General features: G+C 45.1%; 1 protein-coding gene across 4 annotated transcripts in view; it reads right to left on the bottom strand.

The window, feature by feature from the left end:
* Positions 1-9036, bottom strand: part of RBMS3 (RNA binding motif single stranded interacting protein 3) — a gene marked incomplete at its 3' end in the record, with an annotated part of 439521 nt that extends 430485 nt beyond the window's left edge. For all 4 annotated transcript variants that reach the window (XM_084510551.1, XM_084510552.1, XM_084510553.1 and 1 more), the window contains exon 1: positions 8521-9036. In XM_084510551.1, the coding sequence (XP_084366677.1) occupies positions 8521-8595 (75 nt within the window). In that variant the 5' untranslated portion in view covers positions 8596-9036. The remainder of the gene's footprint in view (positions 1-8520) is intronic.
* Positions 9037-12224: the final 3188 nt, after the last annotated feature.

Genomic DNA, 12224 nt, shown 5'->3' with positions numbered 1-12224 from the left:
ACGCAGGCACATCGTTCCAGCTTTAAGAACTGCCAGATACTTTCTTCTTGAAAGAGAAGGAGGACATTACACCAGGTGAGTCCCTGAAATCTGTGTTTTAACTCTCCTGCTGTAACTATGGATACCCAGCTTTCAAACCCTTTCGTGATGTGGCAGAACACCAGGCTCCCTTGTCTGCTCCTCTTGTGAAACACCTCCATCTGAAGTCCCCTAATCTCCCTCTACCTGGCAGGTCACCGATGCACCACCTCAAGGTTTTTCCAGCTCCCTGCATCCAAAGAAGCCGCCCGCCCTCTCTGCTCTTGCTCCCCTATCTTCAATCCACCTCTTCCCCTCCAGAAACCCTGAGCCAGAGGTTCCTGGCTTCTCACCCAGGACGGCAACTCGATCGCATTGTGTTTTGTTTCAGATAACCAGAGCATTTCTCGCGAGTTAAGTGGGATGCACAGCCCAGCCGGCCCCGCCGCCGCTGCGGAAAGGTCGGGCTCCCATGCAGCATCAGCATCGGGACTGAACTTGGAACAGCTCGGCTTGGCCAGCCTCTAAATATAGCGAGGGGAGGAAGGGCTGTGAAAGGGCGTGGGGAAGGGAGTGGGCCCGGAGCCAGGCGAGCAGCCGGTGAAATAAGGCAGCACCACGTTGGCCTGTCCCACTCTTCTCTCCCGCACCCTGCGGTGAAACGGAGTGGTTAAGCACAGCTCAAGGATTTAATCTGTTAATGCAAACTCACAAAATAAGAACAAACTACTATTTGATTTATACGCTCTGTGTGTGTGTACAAATCTGTTCGACAACTTCTCTTCTTGGATAGCTTCGAATCGCATAGGAGTGACATCACTTCCACTACATGACAGCCTATAAATCACCATCTACCACATGGCACCATCCATAAAAACGTGTCAGGGAGACACCAACAAGGAACAAAATATCAGAGAGCTTTACATCATCAACATGCAGTCGTATGCGTCTTCTGGCTTCTGCTATGATCTATACAGATCAGGTGGTTTATTTCATTCATTTGCATCTGAATGAAGTCAATACAATTAGCAGAGGAACCCTTATAGAAAATCTGTCCAAACAATTTAATCTGCATAAATTTACCAGAAATTAAACCTTTTTTTTTTTTTTAAAAAAAAAAAAAAAAAAAAAAGAAAGAAAAAAGATAAATTGTTATGTGTAATACTGAAATTGATTTGACAGAGAATACATTGGCAGGGACTTCATTCCCATCACTGTTACAAGAAAATGAAATACAAACAAGCAAGACAAGAAAAAATGGAAAAAAAGGTCCTTCCATCCAAAAGTATGAAAAAAATCTCTCTTTCTCACTTGACAGTGTCAGGCCTAAAAAAAAAAAAAAAAAAAAAAAAAATACTCTCAGCTAATAAAAACTTCTAGGAGAAGAGATTAGCGTTTGCTGTAAACCAACATAATCAAAAAGACAGTGTGGCTAAGGAATCCAACAGGAGCCTTCAATTTAGGACTAGAGATATGGCAAGTAACCTTTGCTTCACTTCTCCATTTAGAAACCCTGTGTTGTCAGGAAATACCTACAGAGAAAACTGTTTCAAGTTTCAAGGAAGCTACACAGTATTTTTATCTTAATAACTACACAAATAAAAGCAAAATCCCTGCTCTGTCCTTTACTTCTTGAGGATTAACCATGCTTACTCTCTCACAGAAATTGCTAATCTTCATTACAGGCACCAGGCTCTACGCAAGACATCTCATATGACTCAATTAGACTTCCACTACATATAAATCATATCTCAACTGTGGCAGAGAGAGACACAGACAGAAAGACGGAGAATAAGCAGGACAAAAAAAAAAAAAAAAGATGCTGTAAAAGTATAAATCAGAATAAAAGGCATTAAATAAAAGATGTAGCCTCCGAAAGCCCAAAATGCTGTTAAAACATCAGATGAGGTATGTCCTCACCCATTTGTACAATTTAGAATGTTTTTGACAATTCTCATTTATTTAAAAAAAAATTAAAATAATAATGTATGTTGTTCATCTGTCCTCGTTTTGCCCTGGAGAACAGTATGTGCTTTGTGGGCCTGATTCTGTGTTACTGAAGACAACTGAAGCTCTTTCATTGATTTTTCAAGGGAAGCAGAACAGATCCCTGTTGCTATAATTTCTATTCAATAATATTATTGTTAATCAGCTATATAAAATATTGGTATGTCATTCCGCATGAGTACACGCAACTCTCAGGCTGAACTCAGCACAGTGAGAGTAGCTCTCCATGTAAAAATGTTTACTTCTAAACTTCCTTCCAACACTCAGCATTGCCCACAGGAGTGGGAAAGAAATTGCGAAACACCACTATGCAAACACTCACAACATACACTGTGACAATATTTGAGTAAATCACTGTTCTCGGTCTCCCTTCTCTGCCCATCTGCAGTCTTTGGTATGGAACAACTATATCATAAAAGCTCTTATTCACACATGCTTTTGATATTACACTATTTAATCACATACAGCTGTAGCTGATGAGACTGTTACAAAACACAATTTTAATGCAGCACTGGAAGCAAGTTCTGGAGACACATCAACCATTTTTCTCTACATAAAATCCTAACATTAAAAGACTTTTCTTCAAGAAAAAAAAAGAAACAAAATAATAAAAACAGCCCACTCTTCTTTTTTTTAAAAAAAAAAAAAAAAAAAAAAAATCTGCTTCTCTTCCTGGACACTCCGGAACGGGCTTGTTTGCAAGTGAACTCAAAGTCCCTGCCCAGAGTATAGATAGTGACAAACCCACTTCCCCCACACCAGAAAAAATAATAATTAAAAAACCCTGCTTGAAATTATACGCAGAGAGAACGCTATCCAGGCTACTTACAGCAAGACCTGAAATGAACTCAGACATCCTGCTTGGAACAAGTCTTTCCTTATCTACTTTTTCATTCATGGAAATATACGAACTAACACTCTGATCATTTTTTACAAAGATACTTGCATTAAAGTACAAACATACCATCGTGATAACTTTGAAAGCCCACAATACGTTAAAAACCAAATCAGTAATTCTGAAGGTTGCCTTGTATCAGCGATTACAATTTATAACTATTAACACACAGCATTTGCCACAGTAACACCTCGGTAGCCTAATCTGCCAAATGCTTGCAACTTCCATCTTTCCTTAAGGAATTAATAGATATGCTTCCAAAATAATTCCCCACGGCATACAGTAAAATATGAATGTTTAAAAGACTAAAAATTTGATCTTTCCTTTCCCACTTTTATCTTTTTTTTTTTTTTTTTTTTTAATTTAGCAAACTTACATTGAGACAGCACTTGAAAGGGACATCAACTAAGCAATTCAACGTTGTTTCAATATGTATCATGGTGTCCCTTACAGCAACAAGCGTGTATTTATTCAGGCACATAAGGATAGACAGCAAACAGTAATGGAAAATGATCAAGTTTATATATGTTTGAGTTTTTCAGAGGACCATTGCTTTTACCTTCCTTACTGTTTAAAGCAAGCGGCAAAAATACTAGAGGTAGATGTTAATGTTACTGCCAAAATTACAACCGGGCTCACATGTTTTTAAATGCCATTTAAACAAATTTCTTGCAACTTTAAGGCAGCTCTCTGAGGCATTTAAAACACGCCGCCACATACTGAATCAAACGAGGGCTCAGTGAGAACAAACTTCATTCCTCGAAATGCACTTCTCTATTTGCAAGTGTTTGCCTTCACTTTTGGCACTATCACATGGGCTCCAGCTAGACTTTTGAGCTCTGGCGGCAGTCCAAGCTGCAGATGGTTGGAAATGCAGCCTGAAATCAGTGTGTGGTTGATGAATTACTCCTTACACCTGACCCCGGCTTCACACCAGGCACCAGGCACAGTCTGAGCACCACCAGCCAGAGAAGCCCTGTCAGGCATCTCCGTAGCTGGAACGCTTCCTTCGAGGCCTTCTGCAGGGCCAGATGGCCAAAAGCAGGGAATGCGGTAAACTCGCTAAACAGAAACGTGAGTGACAAGAGAGCGCGGGGTGGGTAGGTACAAGGTGAAGAGAGGCGAGAGCTCCACGCCGATTCCAAAAATACGCTTTCTAAAAGCGGCTGGTGGCACGAGAAGGGAGGCGTGCTGGTGGCGTGCAGCTGAAAGAGGTCCCTGATTCCTTCCTGCCAGAGAATGCCCTAAAAAAGGAAAAGAGGAAGCGAAACAAAACAAAGGGCTTCATCCAAATGCACACACCCAAACACGCACCCATAGAGAGACTTTTTGCAGTTTAAACACTTCTGGGTACACCTGTTTGAGTTTCCCTGTTGTTGTCTCCTCAGGTGGGGCAAGTATCTGTCGCTTCACAGCCACGTTCATTAAGCTCCTCTTGCCTGGGGGCTGGTCCACATGTTTCTCACATCCAGAGAGACAGGATTTTACTCACATAAGCATTGGGAAATTGCACTTCTGGCTTTTGCATGCATTCATGTGTGCATCGGGCACAGAGGGATTAAGGCGCACTGCGGGTACAGCCAGCGCTGCCTCCCTGCTTGGGGTATTTCGGCCTCCTCGCTGGGGAGCAGGGTCAAAACCCTGAGAGTCAGACCACCAAACCCAAACCGTGACTAACAAATAAGAAACATCCAGAGAATGCATGAAAGCAAACTGCACGGAAACAGCTGCTAAACTGGCTTATTTTTACCCCAAATGCAGGTACAGAGATCACAAAACAAAATTCCTGTCTGTAGGTAACTGTGATACCTTCTCCTTCCCACTGGAACGATTCAGGTTTTTTCTGCATACAGCTACTGAGCAAACTTACCCCATCTCTAGGTCTGATCGTAAGTTGCAGGGAACAGAGATAAAGCAGAGCATCTACTAAATTAAAGCGACTCTTTCAAATATACTCAGATAGTTTAGGTTAAATCTTTTTTCTTTTCAAATCATTAAACGGAATTTAATGGTGCTCGGTTTTGTTTTTCCATTGTGCAAAAGGGGAACGAGACAAGAATTTGCTTTGGCAAGCAAGAAACTAAAGAAATAAATGCAGACCTCAATGTGAAATTTCGTCTCATTATCATTTTATACGTGACAATTTACAATATACTGCTGTAAACCAGTTGCTTGAGTAGTTACGCCATCAGCAAGGAGACAAGGAAATTTATTTAACAGCGCAAAATAAAAAACTGCTGTAACTTCTCATCAGATAGGTTCAGATAGGTTCAAGAGCACAAGACTACCCTTGATTCACAAGAGTAACAAAAAAATGTTTGTTTTGAAGTAAACTCCTAGCACTCCAAGAATGAGACTCTAGGCAGATCCTGGGAGCAGAGAAGTTCACACACTTCACTTCCAAATTGCAGTTGTCAGACAGTGTCATGCCAAAACAAGAAAAATAAGGTCGCGTCTCTCCTCAAACTCAATGCTTGTCCTTAAGAGACATATTGAATTCCTTGCAATTGTCTCTTAAAAACTGACTGACCTTCCCCCCTGATTATTCTCAGCTTTGGATGACATTGGGTTTATCTAAACCTGCAATTAAAGTTTTAGCTTCAGTGGTGGCATCTGATAATTAAGGAGCACAAGTAAATTGAATAATAGGAGTGCGTGCTTCACGTTGCACAAAAGGCCACAAAACACTTTAAAAACTTAAATCAATCAGCCAAACATATGGAATCCATTTTTTCCTATTTATAATCCTATTACCCATATAGCTATTCGTTTACACCACTTCTGCCTAACTACGTGCCAGCTAAGTTAGAAGATACGAACGCAGATTGGAGACTTAGCTCTTACGCAGCTTCGTGCTCCCCCAAGAGAAGGACGTGATGCAGAGTGAGGCAGTGCTTCCCTGAGAACAACCGAGACAACTTCATGAAACACGCAAAGCAAAAAGCAGCACTTCACCCAGACGCGGTGGGGTACACCCATTTCAAAACTTTGCCCATTTAACATGCTGCCACTCGGCGTTTCACAAGCTGTAGACAAATGCCATAAGAAAGCCTACAATTTCTTTCTTAATTACAAATGAATGCAACCCCCCCCCACCACCACCACCCTCAGCGTGCATGTCTATGAACATAAAAACACATTCTTTCCTAAGAGCTGAATCCTACAACATTCTGTACAAAGGACAGTTTTGAGAAATTAGAAAAAAAACGATGAAGTTCACAGTACAGTCAGAGTCATGCAGGGGTTGATTAACATGAGTTGCTCCAACAGGCATGATAAAAGATACAGCTCTCCACCACAATGTTATTTGATTACCAGAATATTAGCTTTAGACACACAATGGATCTAACTGCTTTAAAATGTCCCAGAAGCTGATGGCTAGCTTTAAGGTAACAAAATCCAGATGCTGCCTGTCTGCACTACTCTAAACTCTTAAAGTCTATAGAAGTGAAAAAACTCATATGCATGTCTCTGTATGCATGCGTGTATGTGTTTATTATTTAGGTTTTATCCATGCACTTAACTGTGGAGCGAGGGAGAAAAGAAAAATTAACGTCATATAAACTGTACCACCGATTTGCAATGTTACCTGTCCTTGCAGCAATAGCGCATGTGTGCGCAGACAGGCGCACATGACTTTTCACCGGGTTGATAATTTTATATACCAGCTATAAAAGCGCGTTTAATTTAGCTTTTCCTTACCGTGGCTTTTTTTTTTAACCTAATGCTTTAAAAAAATATCGTTACTATTTTAAGCTCAAATGCAAGGTTAATTTCCTTAAAAAGCTTATTTATAAAGTTTAAAAAAAAAAAAAAAGGAAAAAGTAGAAAAAAAAGAGACTGGCAAAATGTAAGCTACGTGAGTAAAAGGCATGGAATGTCCAATATTTCTCCTCCAATACTCGAGGCTATTGTTCTTTCAAAAAAACACCATCAATTGTTTCATGTCCTTGGCTTGCCAGGTTTTGAGGAATAGCATCAGTCTGCGTCCCCCAATCCCCCAAACAGTTAAAGCTATAGGCAATATTGCAGTCAGGGCTAGTGACGGGCTGCTGCTGCAACAGCAACAATACACACTAAATGGTCACAAAGGTAAAACGCAATTTGGATCGACCTTGAAAGGAAGAGGAAAAAAAGCAATAAAAATCCCTACAAAATATAAAATTTAAAAAATCTTAAATTTTATACAAAAAGCCTGCACAATAGGCTGAAAGAAAGAGCCCAGCGAACAAATGAGAGGTAACCCTGTTAGGAATTACAAGGCTATAATCACATTGAGTGGTTCTGGTGTCGTCGCAACTCACCCCAGCCTGATTCTCAGTTTTGACAATTAGTTAATTTACATCATGCAGCAGTCTGGCTATAAACGTTAACGGGAAAGTAATTTTATTAACAGGGAAATATAACTTAGCCTTTCAGAGCCGCGACCAGACCAACGTGTTTCAAACCAAAAGTCTGCACGAGCCAGCCTCCCCAGGGCACCCCACACGCGCAGACACACACGTCAAACGTCCCATGTGTTAAATTCGCCACAGAAGCACAACGTGTGTCCGTGTACGTAGGGGTACATGCATGCGTGTGCACCCTGGCTATATTTTTTTTCCTCAGAAAGATGCTACTTTATTGACTGAAACTGTTAATCCATGGCTGTGAGGTTACACTCCAGAGCAGGATTTTTTTTTTTTTTTATTTTTTTCTATACCGTGTCCTAACAGGGTTTGCAAACTTTCGTTTTAGGGTTTTCTTTTGTTACTGTCCCTTAGTTACAAAGGAAATCTTTTCAGAGAGCAGACTATTATACAACGGCACGAGAAAAATAAAGCTTTAATTAACCAACTCATGGCCAGGTAGCATCGACTTTGCTCAGCCCCTGAGGAAGACGAAGATGCAGGCCTGCTTTCCAGTCTCCCAGCATTTTAAAAATTATGGAGAAAAGAAAGAAGGAAAAGGAAGAGCCCATGCTTGGGTACACTCTCCAAAAGTAGCTACCCTCTATTTCTAGACCTTTGAAATGCAACAGAGTAGAGCCGTATCATCCTCAATGTGTAATGAAATATTAAAAGCAGTGCAACCTACTGACAGAAACTCCGCCAGATTTACAGCCCGTTCGCTCCTCATCCTCCCCAGCCCTTCACAGCATCTCCCGCTCAGCTGATTAAAAGTTTGAGTTTCCACAGACGCCTTTTCTAAGGGCAAAACGCTTTCAAGCCCCGGGTGAACTGGAGGGATCGTTGCAAGAGCCATCGAAGCAGCGTTTCTTGCCTGATGCTGTCCAGAGCAATCCTCACCCTGTGCCATAATAAACACGCTACCTGCCCGGCGTTACGATAGCGCTCACCAGAGCGCTCTCCCAGAACAATAAAAGGAATTGGCCGACGCCAGCGGCCCTCGAAACAAATCCGGTCGAATAAATAAAATTAAAGCACGGACACTAACCTTCCTGCCTCTCTCCCGCCTGCTCTCTGCCTACCAGCTCGGCTCTGCGTGACACCCAAGCCCAAGAAACGAGGGAAAGGCAGCAAGCCCAGCCAGCAGCCCCTGCCATTTGCACCGCTCGCTCCCCATCGCCTGCCGAGTGCCCGGCGGGACCCGCGCCCTACCTTGGTTTGGAGATAGTGGGGGTAGTAGTAGGTGTACTGGGGGTACATTGGCTGCTGGTCCAGGCGTTTGCCCATGTAGCTGGAGTCCTTCTGGCTGGTGCAGGGAACTCGTTGGCAGGGTGTAGTGCCCCAGGGCCTTTTTCTTCCCTCTCACGCCGCTATTCCTGACAGCGCGGGCGACGGAGGAGGAGGCTGCCGAGACTTCCTCGCCGTCTACCGCGCGCTACTTCCAGCGCAGCCAAAAACGCACAGGCGCGCACATCGAGGGCTGGGTGGCTGGCTGCGAGGGTGGGAGGAGGTGGGTGGCAGCCCCCTGCCCGGCTGCCCCCCTGCTGGCAGCGGCAGCAGCGTGCCTCCGGCGGTGCCCGCTGCCCGGCCGGGGAGCGTCCTGCGAGCGGAGCCGGGGAGGCAGCGCAACTCCAGCCCGCTGCTTGCTTGCTTGCTTGCTTGCTTCCTTCCTTGCTCTTCTTCTTCTCCTCCTCCTCCTCCTCCTCCTCCTCGCTCGCTCTACCTCGTCCTCGCCCCGCTCTCGAGCCCTCCCCTCTCGCTCCCCACCCACCCCCCTTCAAAAAAAAAAAAAAAAAAAAAAGGAAAAAAAAATAAAGAGGAAAAAAAAAATTAAAAATTGAAAAAAAAATAGGAAAAAAAAAAAAAGAAAAAAAAAGGGGGGGGGAAGGGAGGGAGGGAAGAGCCTTCCCCAGCCTAGTTGCCGCTGCCTCCCTCACGGAGTGACATGGTGCTCGGGGCTCGTCCTGTCTTTCATTCAAACCCCCTCCGCGCCGCGCCGCCGGTGGGAGGGACCTCGGCGCGCCGCTCCCCCGGGAGGCCGGCGCAGGCCCCGCGGCCGCCCCCGCGCCCCCGCCCGCTGCCGCCGCCCCCGCCCGCTGCCGCCGCCCCCGGCCCGGCCCGGCCGAGCCCCGCCGCCCCCTTTCCCCCCCTCGTACCCCGCGGGGCTGGGAGCGCCCAGAGGCTGCGCTGGGAGTTGGGGGGAGCCCGAGCGGTGCGGGTGCAAAATGCTCCGACGGCGATTTTTGGATGTATTGAGGCGGCGGGGGGTGTGAGGCTGAGCAGGGCAAGGCGGGGTGACCCCCTCCCAGCCCGCCTCAACTCCTCCGTGCAGCGCTTCCCCGAGCGGCTGGGGGACGACCCGGGGCCAGACATATTAAATACATACTTTGTTCGAGCGCTTATATAAGGCTGGGTTTATTTAAAGTTGGAACAAAATGGAGGAAGAGGGTAAAGAGGAAACTCGCCCGGCGTGACTTAGGGTGCCTTCGGCCGGACACCACCACACCAGTTACACAGTTGCCACAAAAGTTACACACTGGTCCCAATGCCCCCAAAACCAAGCGATCAAGGCTCAGCTCCCAAGGCCATAGCAGCAAATCCCACTCCACCCCACCCCACCTCAGCCAGGTGAGGGGCCAGGCATTGTACCCGCACCTTGCCCACCTGCGGGACCTCACACCTGCACGCGTCCCCATGGCATGGCTCGGTGTCTGCACAGGGCCTCCCAACATCCACCCCCTGAAGGACTCAAAGGGAGAACACATCGTGCAACATGACTAAATCACCAGAAGAAAGTGTGTGAATAACAAAATGTTTCCTCTTGTACACAAGTCCCAGCATTTCTCCTTCTTTTATGAAAAAAAAAAAATCCTGTAACACGTCATCAGATTCCTGGGCCTTTCTACAGTGGCTTTGCCTATTTCTAAATTCACGGTGGGGAATATGGGGTGGCAGCTTCTTTTTGTTTTTATTTAAATCATCAATAGTATTGCAGTAGGATTGTCAGCTGCTGTATTATCAACCAAATTACTTCAAAAAAAAAAAAACAAAAAGAATTATAAAAAGAATTTCTTTAAAGGGACACTTCTCAAGGCTGGTAGAGCTAAAATTAAACTTGCCAGCTGTGTTTTGGTTTGTGGGCACGTGCTTGAACATGACAGGAACATGGGAATATCACGCTTTACGCTGGCAGTTTGCTGTTCGTGTAAGCAGGGATATTTGTTCTAGGTTCCTCTAACTGCCCCATCACCAGCTAGCTGGAGAGCAGAGGAAAGCAGCTGAAGGAAACAGGCAGCACAGGACGCAATACACACATACAAAATACTGCCTGCATGCATTCTGGCGTTTCACGACCAGGCAGCATTAATTATTGACACTTGGGTACCTGCCCACATGGTAGGAACAATGAGGTGCCACATGTACACAAGTGTGTGGCACCTGTTTCGGGAGAGAAACTTTTGGGGAACCTATTCTCTGTTCCCAAGCCACTGCACCAGCATTAATGGTTGACCTCGCTCAACTCGGAGCACCTTGAAATACAACCGTTGCCTCAGCTTCCAAATTCACAGATAGAGATTCAGCAAAAAGGCCCAACTGGACAAAACACTGAGTACTTTCTATCTGTTCTACAGCCTGGGCTGCTCAGGAGTGCTGGGTCCCATGTAAGCTTGGAGCAGAGGTGAAGAAAGACAGAAACTGGAGGAGCAGCCTGACATTTCCCACTCCCAGCCCTAAGCTGGTTCTATTGCTACGCAGCTTTAAATACATCGCCTTGCCTCGTACTACATGATACTTGAGTGATGCTCTTGCTTACACCCTTTTTTCTTCCCACACCTCTCCGAAGGTGAAATAGGCTGTTGGAAGGTTTGTATCTGCAGGAGCAAATAGCAACTGCTTGGCTGTGTGCTGTGCTTTCAGCCTGACAGCATTCAGGTTGTTCTTCCAGCTGCCAGAATTAAGTTGCTGTGCTTCTCCCCCCACCTTCGCACTTCTCCCTCAGGATATTAGCGTGGTTTTTCTTCCTAAGCAGTTTGTTTGTAGAAGGAGATGTAACCAGATTTGGGGGAAGAAAGAACCTATGTGCACAGAGTAAAATAAAAAAGGATACTGAGGAAGTAGAAAAACTTGCACTCTGACCAAGAACTCTTCTTGAACGTGCACAGTTTGCTGTGGCCAGTATTTTGCAACCAGGAAGGGCCATTCTGTCTGTTTCACCTGACTGCTCTGAGTATTTCACCTCATGACATAAAATTTAAATACGAGATTTCCACACATGTCCCATCGCGTGCACTGACTGGTACCACCAACAGCTTTCCCTACCAGGAAAATGTCGGGAGGCGTGGGAGAAGCCGGGCTGTTCCCTGGGCAGGTAGGGCTGGCTTCAGATCTGCCATTCACCAGCTCTCACCCAGCTTGCTGATGGTTTGAGTTTCCCTTTTCACCTGTAATCCTGCCAAGGTGCTGAGCAAGAGCAGAGACCGCTCAGCATTTGGCATGCTTTAGCCTTCAGAGATGCAAGATAGAGTGGAGGCAGCAAAAATAGGAATCCAATATAAAAGAGTAGGGGGCCAAGGGGAGAAGGCGGGAGGCAATATAGCAGAGCAGAAATGCAAATGAACAGCCACAAAAGCAGATTTAGATAGCACACAGCCTCTGAACAAATGCTAGCGCTGGAAAATGGAAAATTTCCATTTGCAAAATACAGACATCAAAAAGATCATCTGTGACTTGGGAGCACACTGTTTAAATAGAATCCCCTTCATTTTCTGGCCTGTGCATTTGAATAACCGAATCCACTTGCAAACTGAAATACCAGTTTGCCTACTGAGTGTTAAGTATAAATGTTCCTCAAAAGAAAAGACAAGCTGTTCATTCCCAGCGAGCAAACTTCACAACTTTCCTTCCTGCTATTGGAT

Source organism: Aythya ferina, assembly GCF_964211825.1.
Source record: "Aythya ferina genome assembly, chromosome: 2".
NCBI lineage: Eukaryota > Metazoa > Chordata > Aves > Anseriformes > Anatidae > Aythya > Aythya ferina.
Note: the sequence above shows the minus strand (reverse complement) of the source record. Positions and strands in the feature narration are given on the sequence as shown.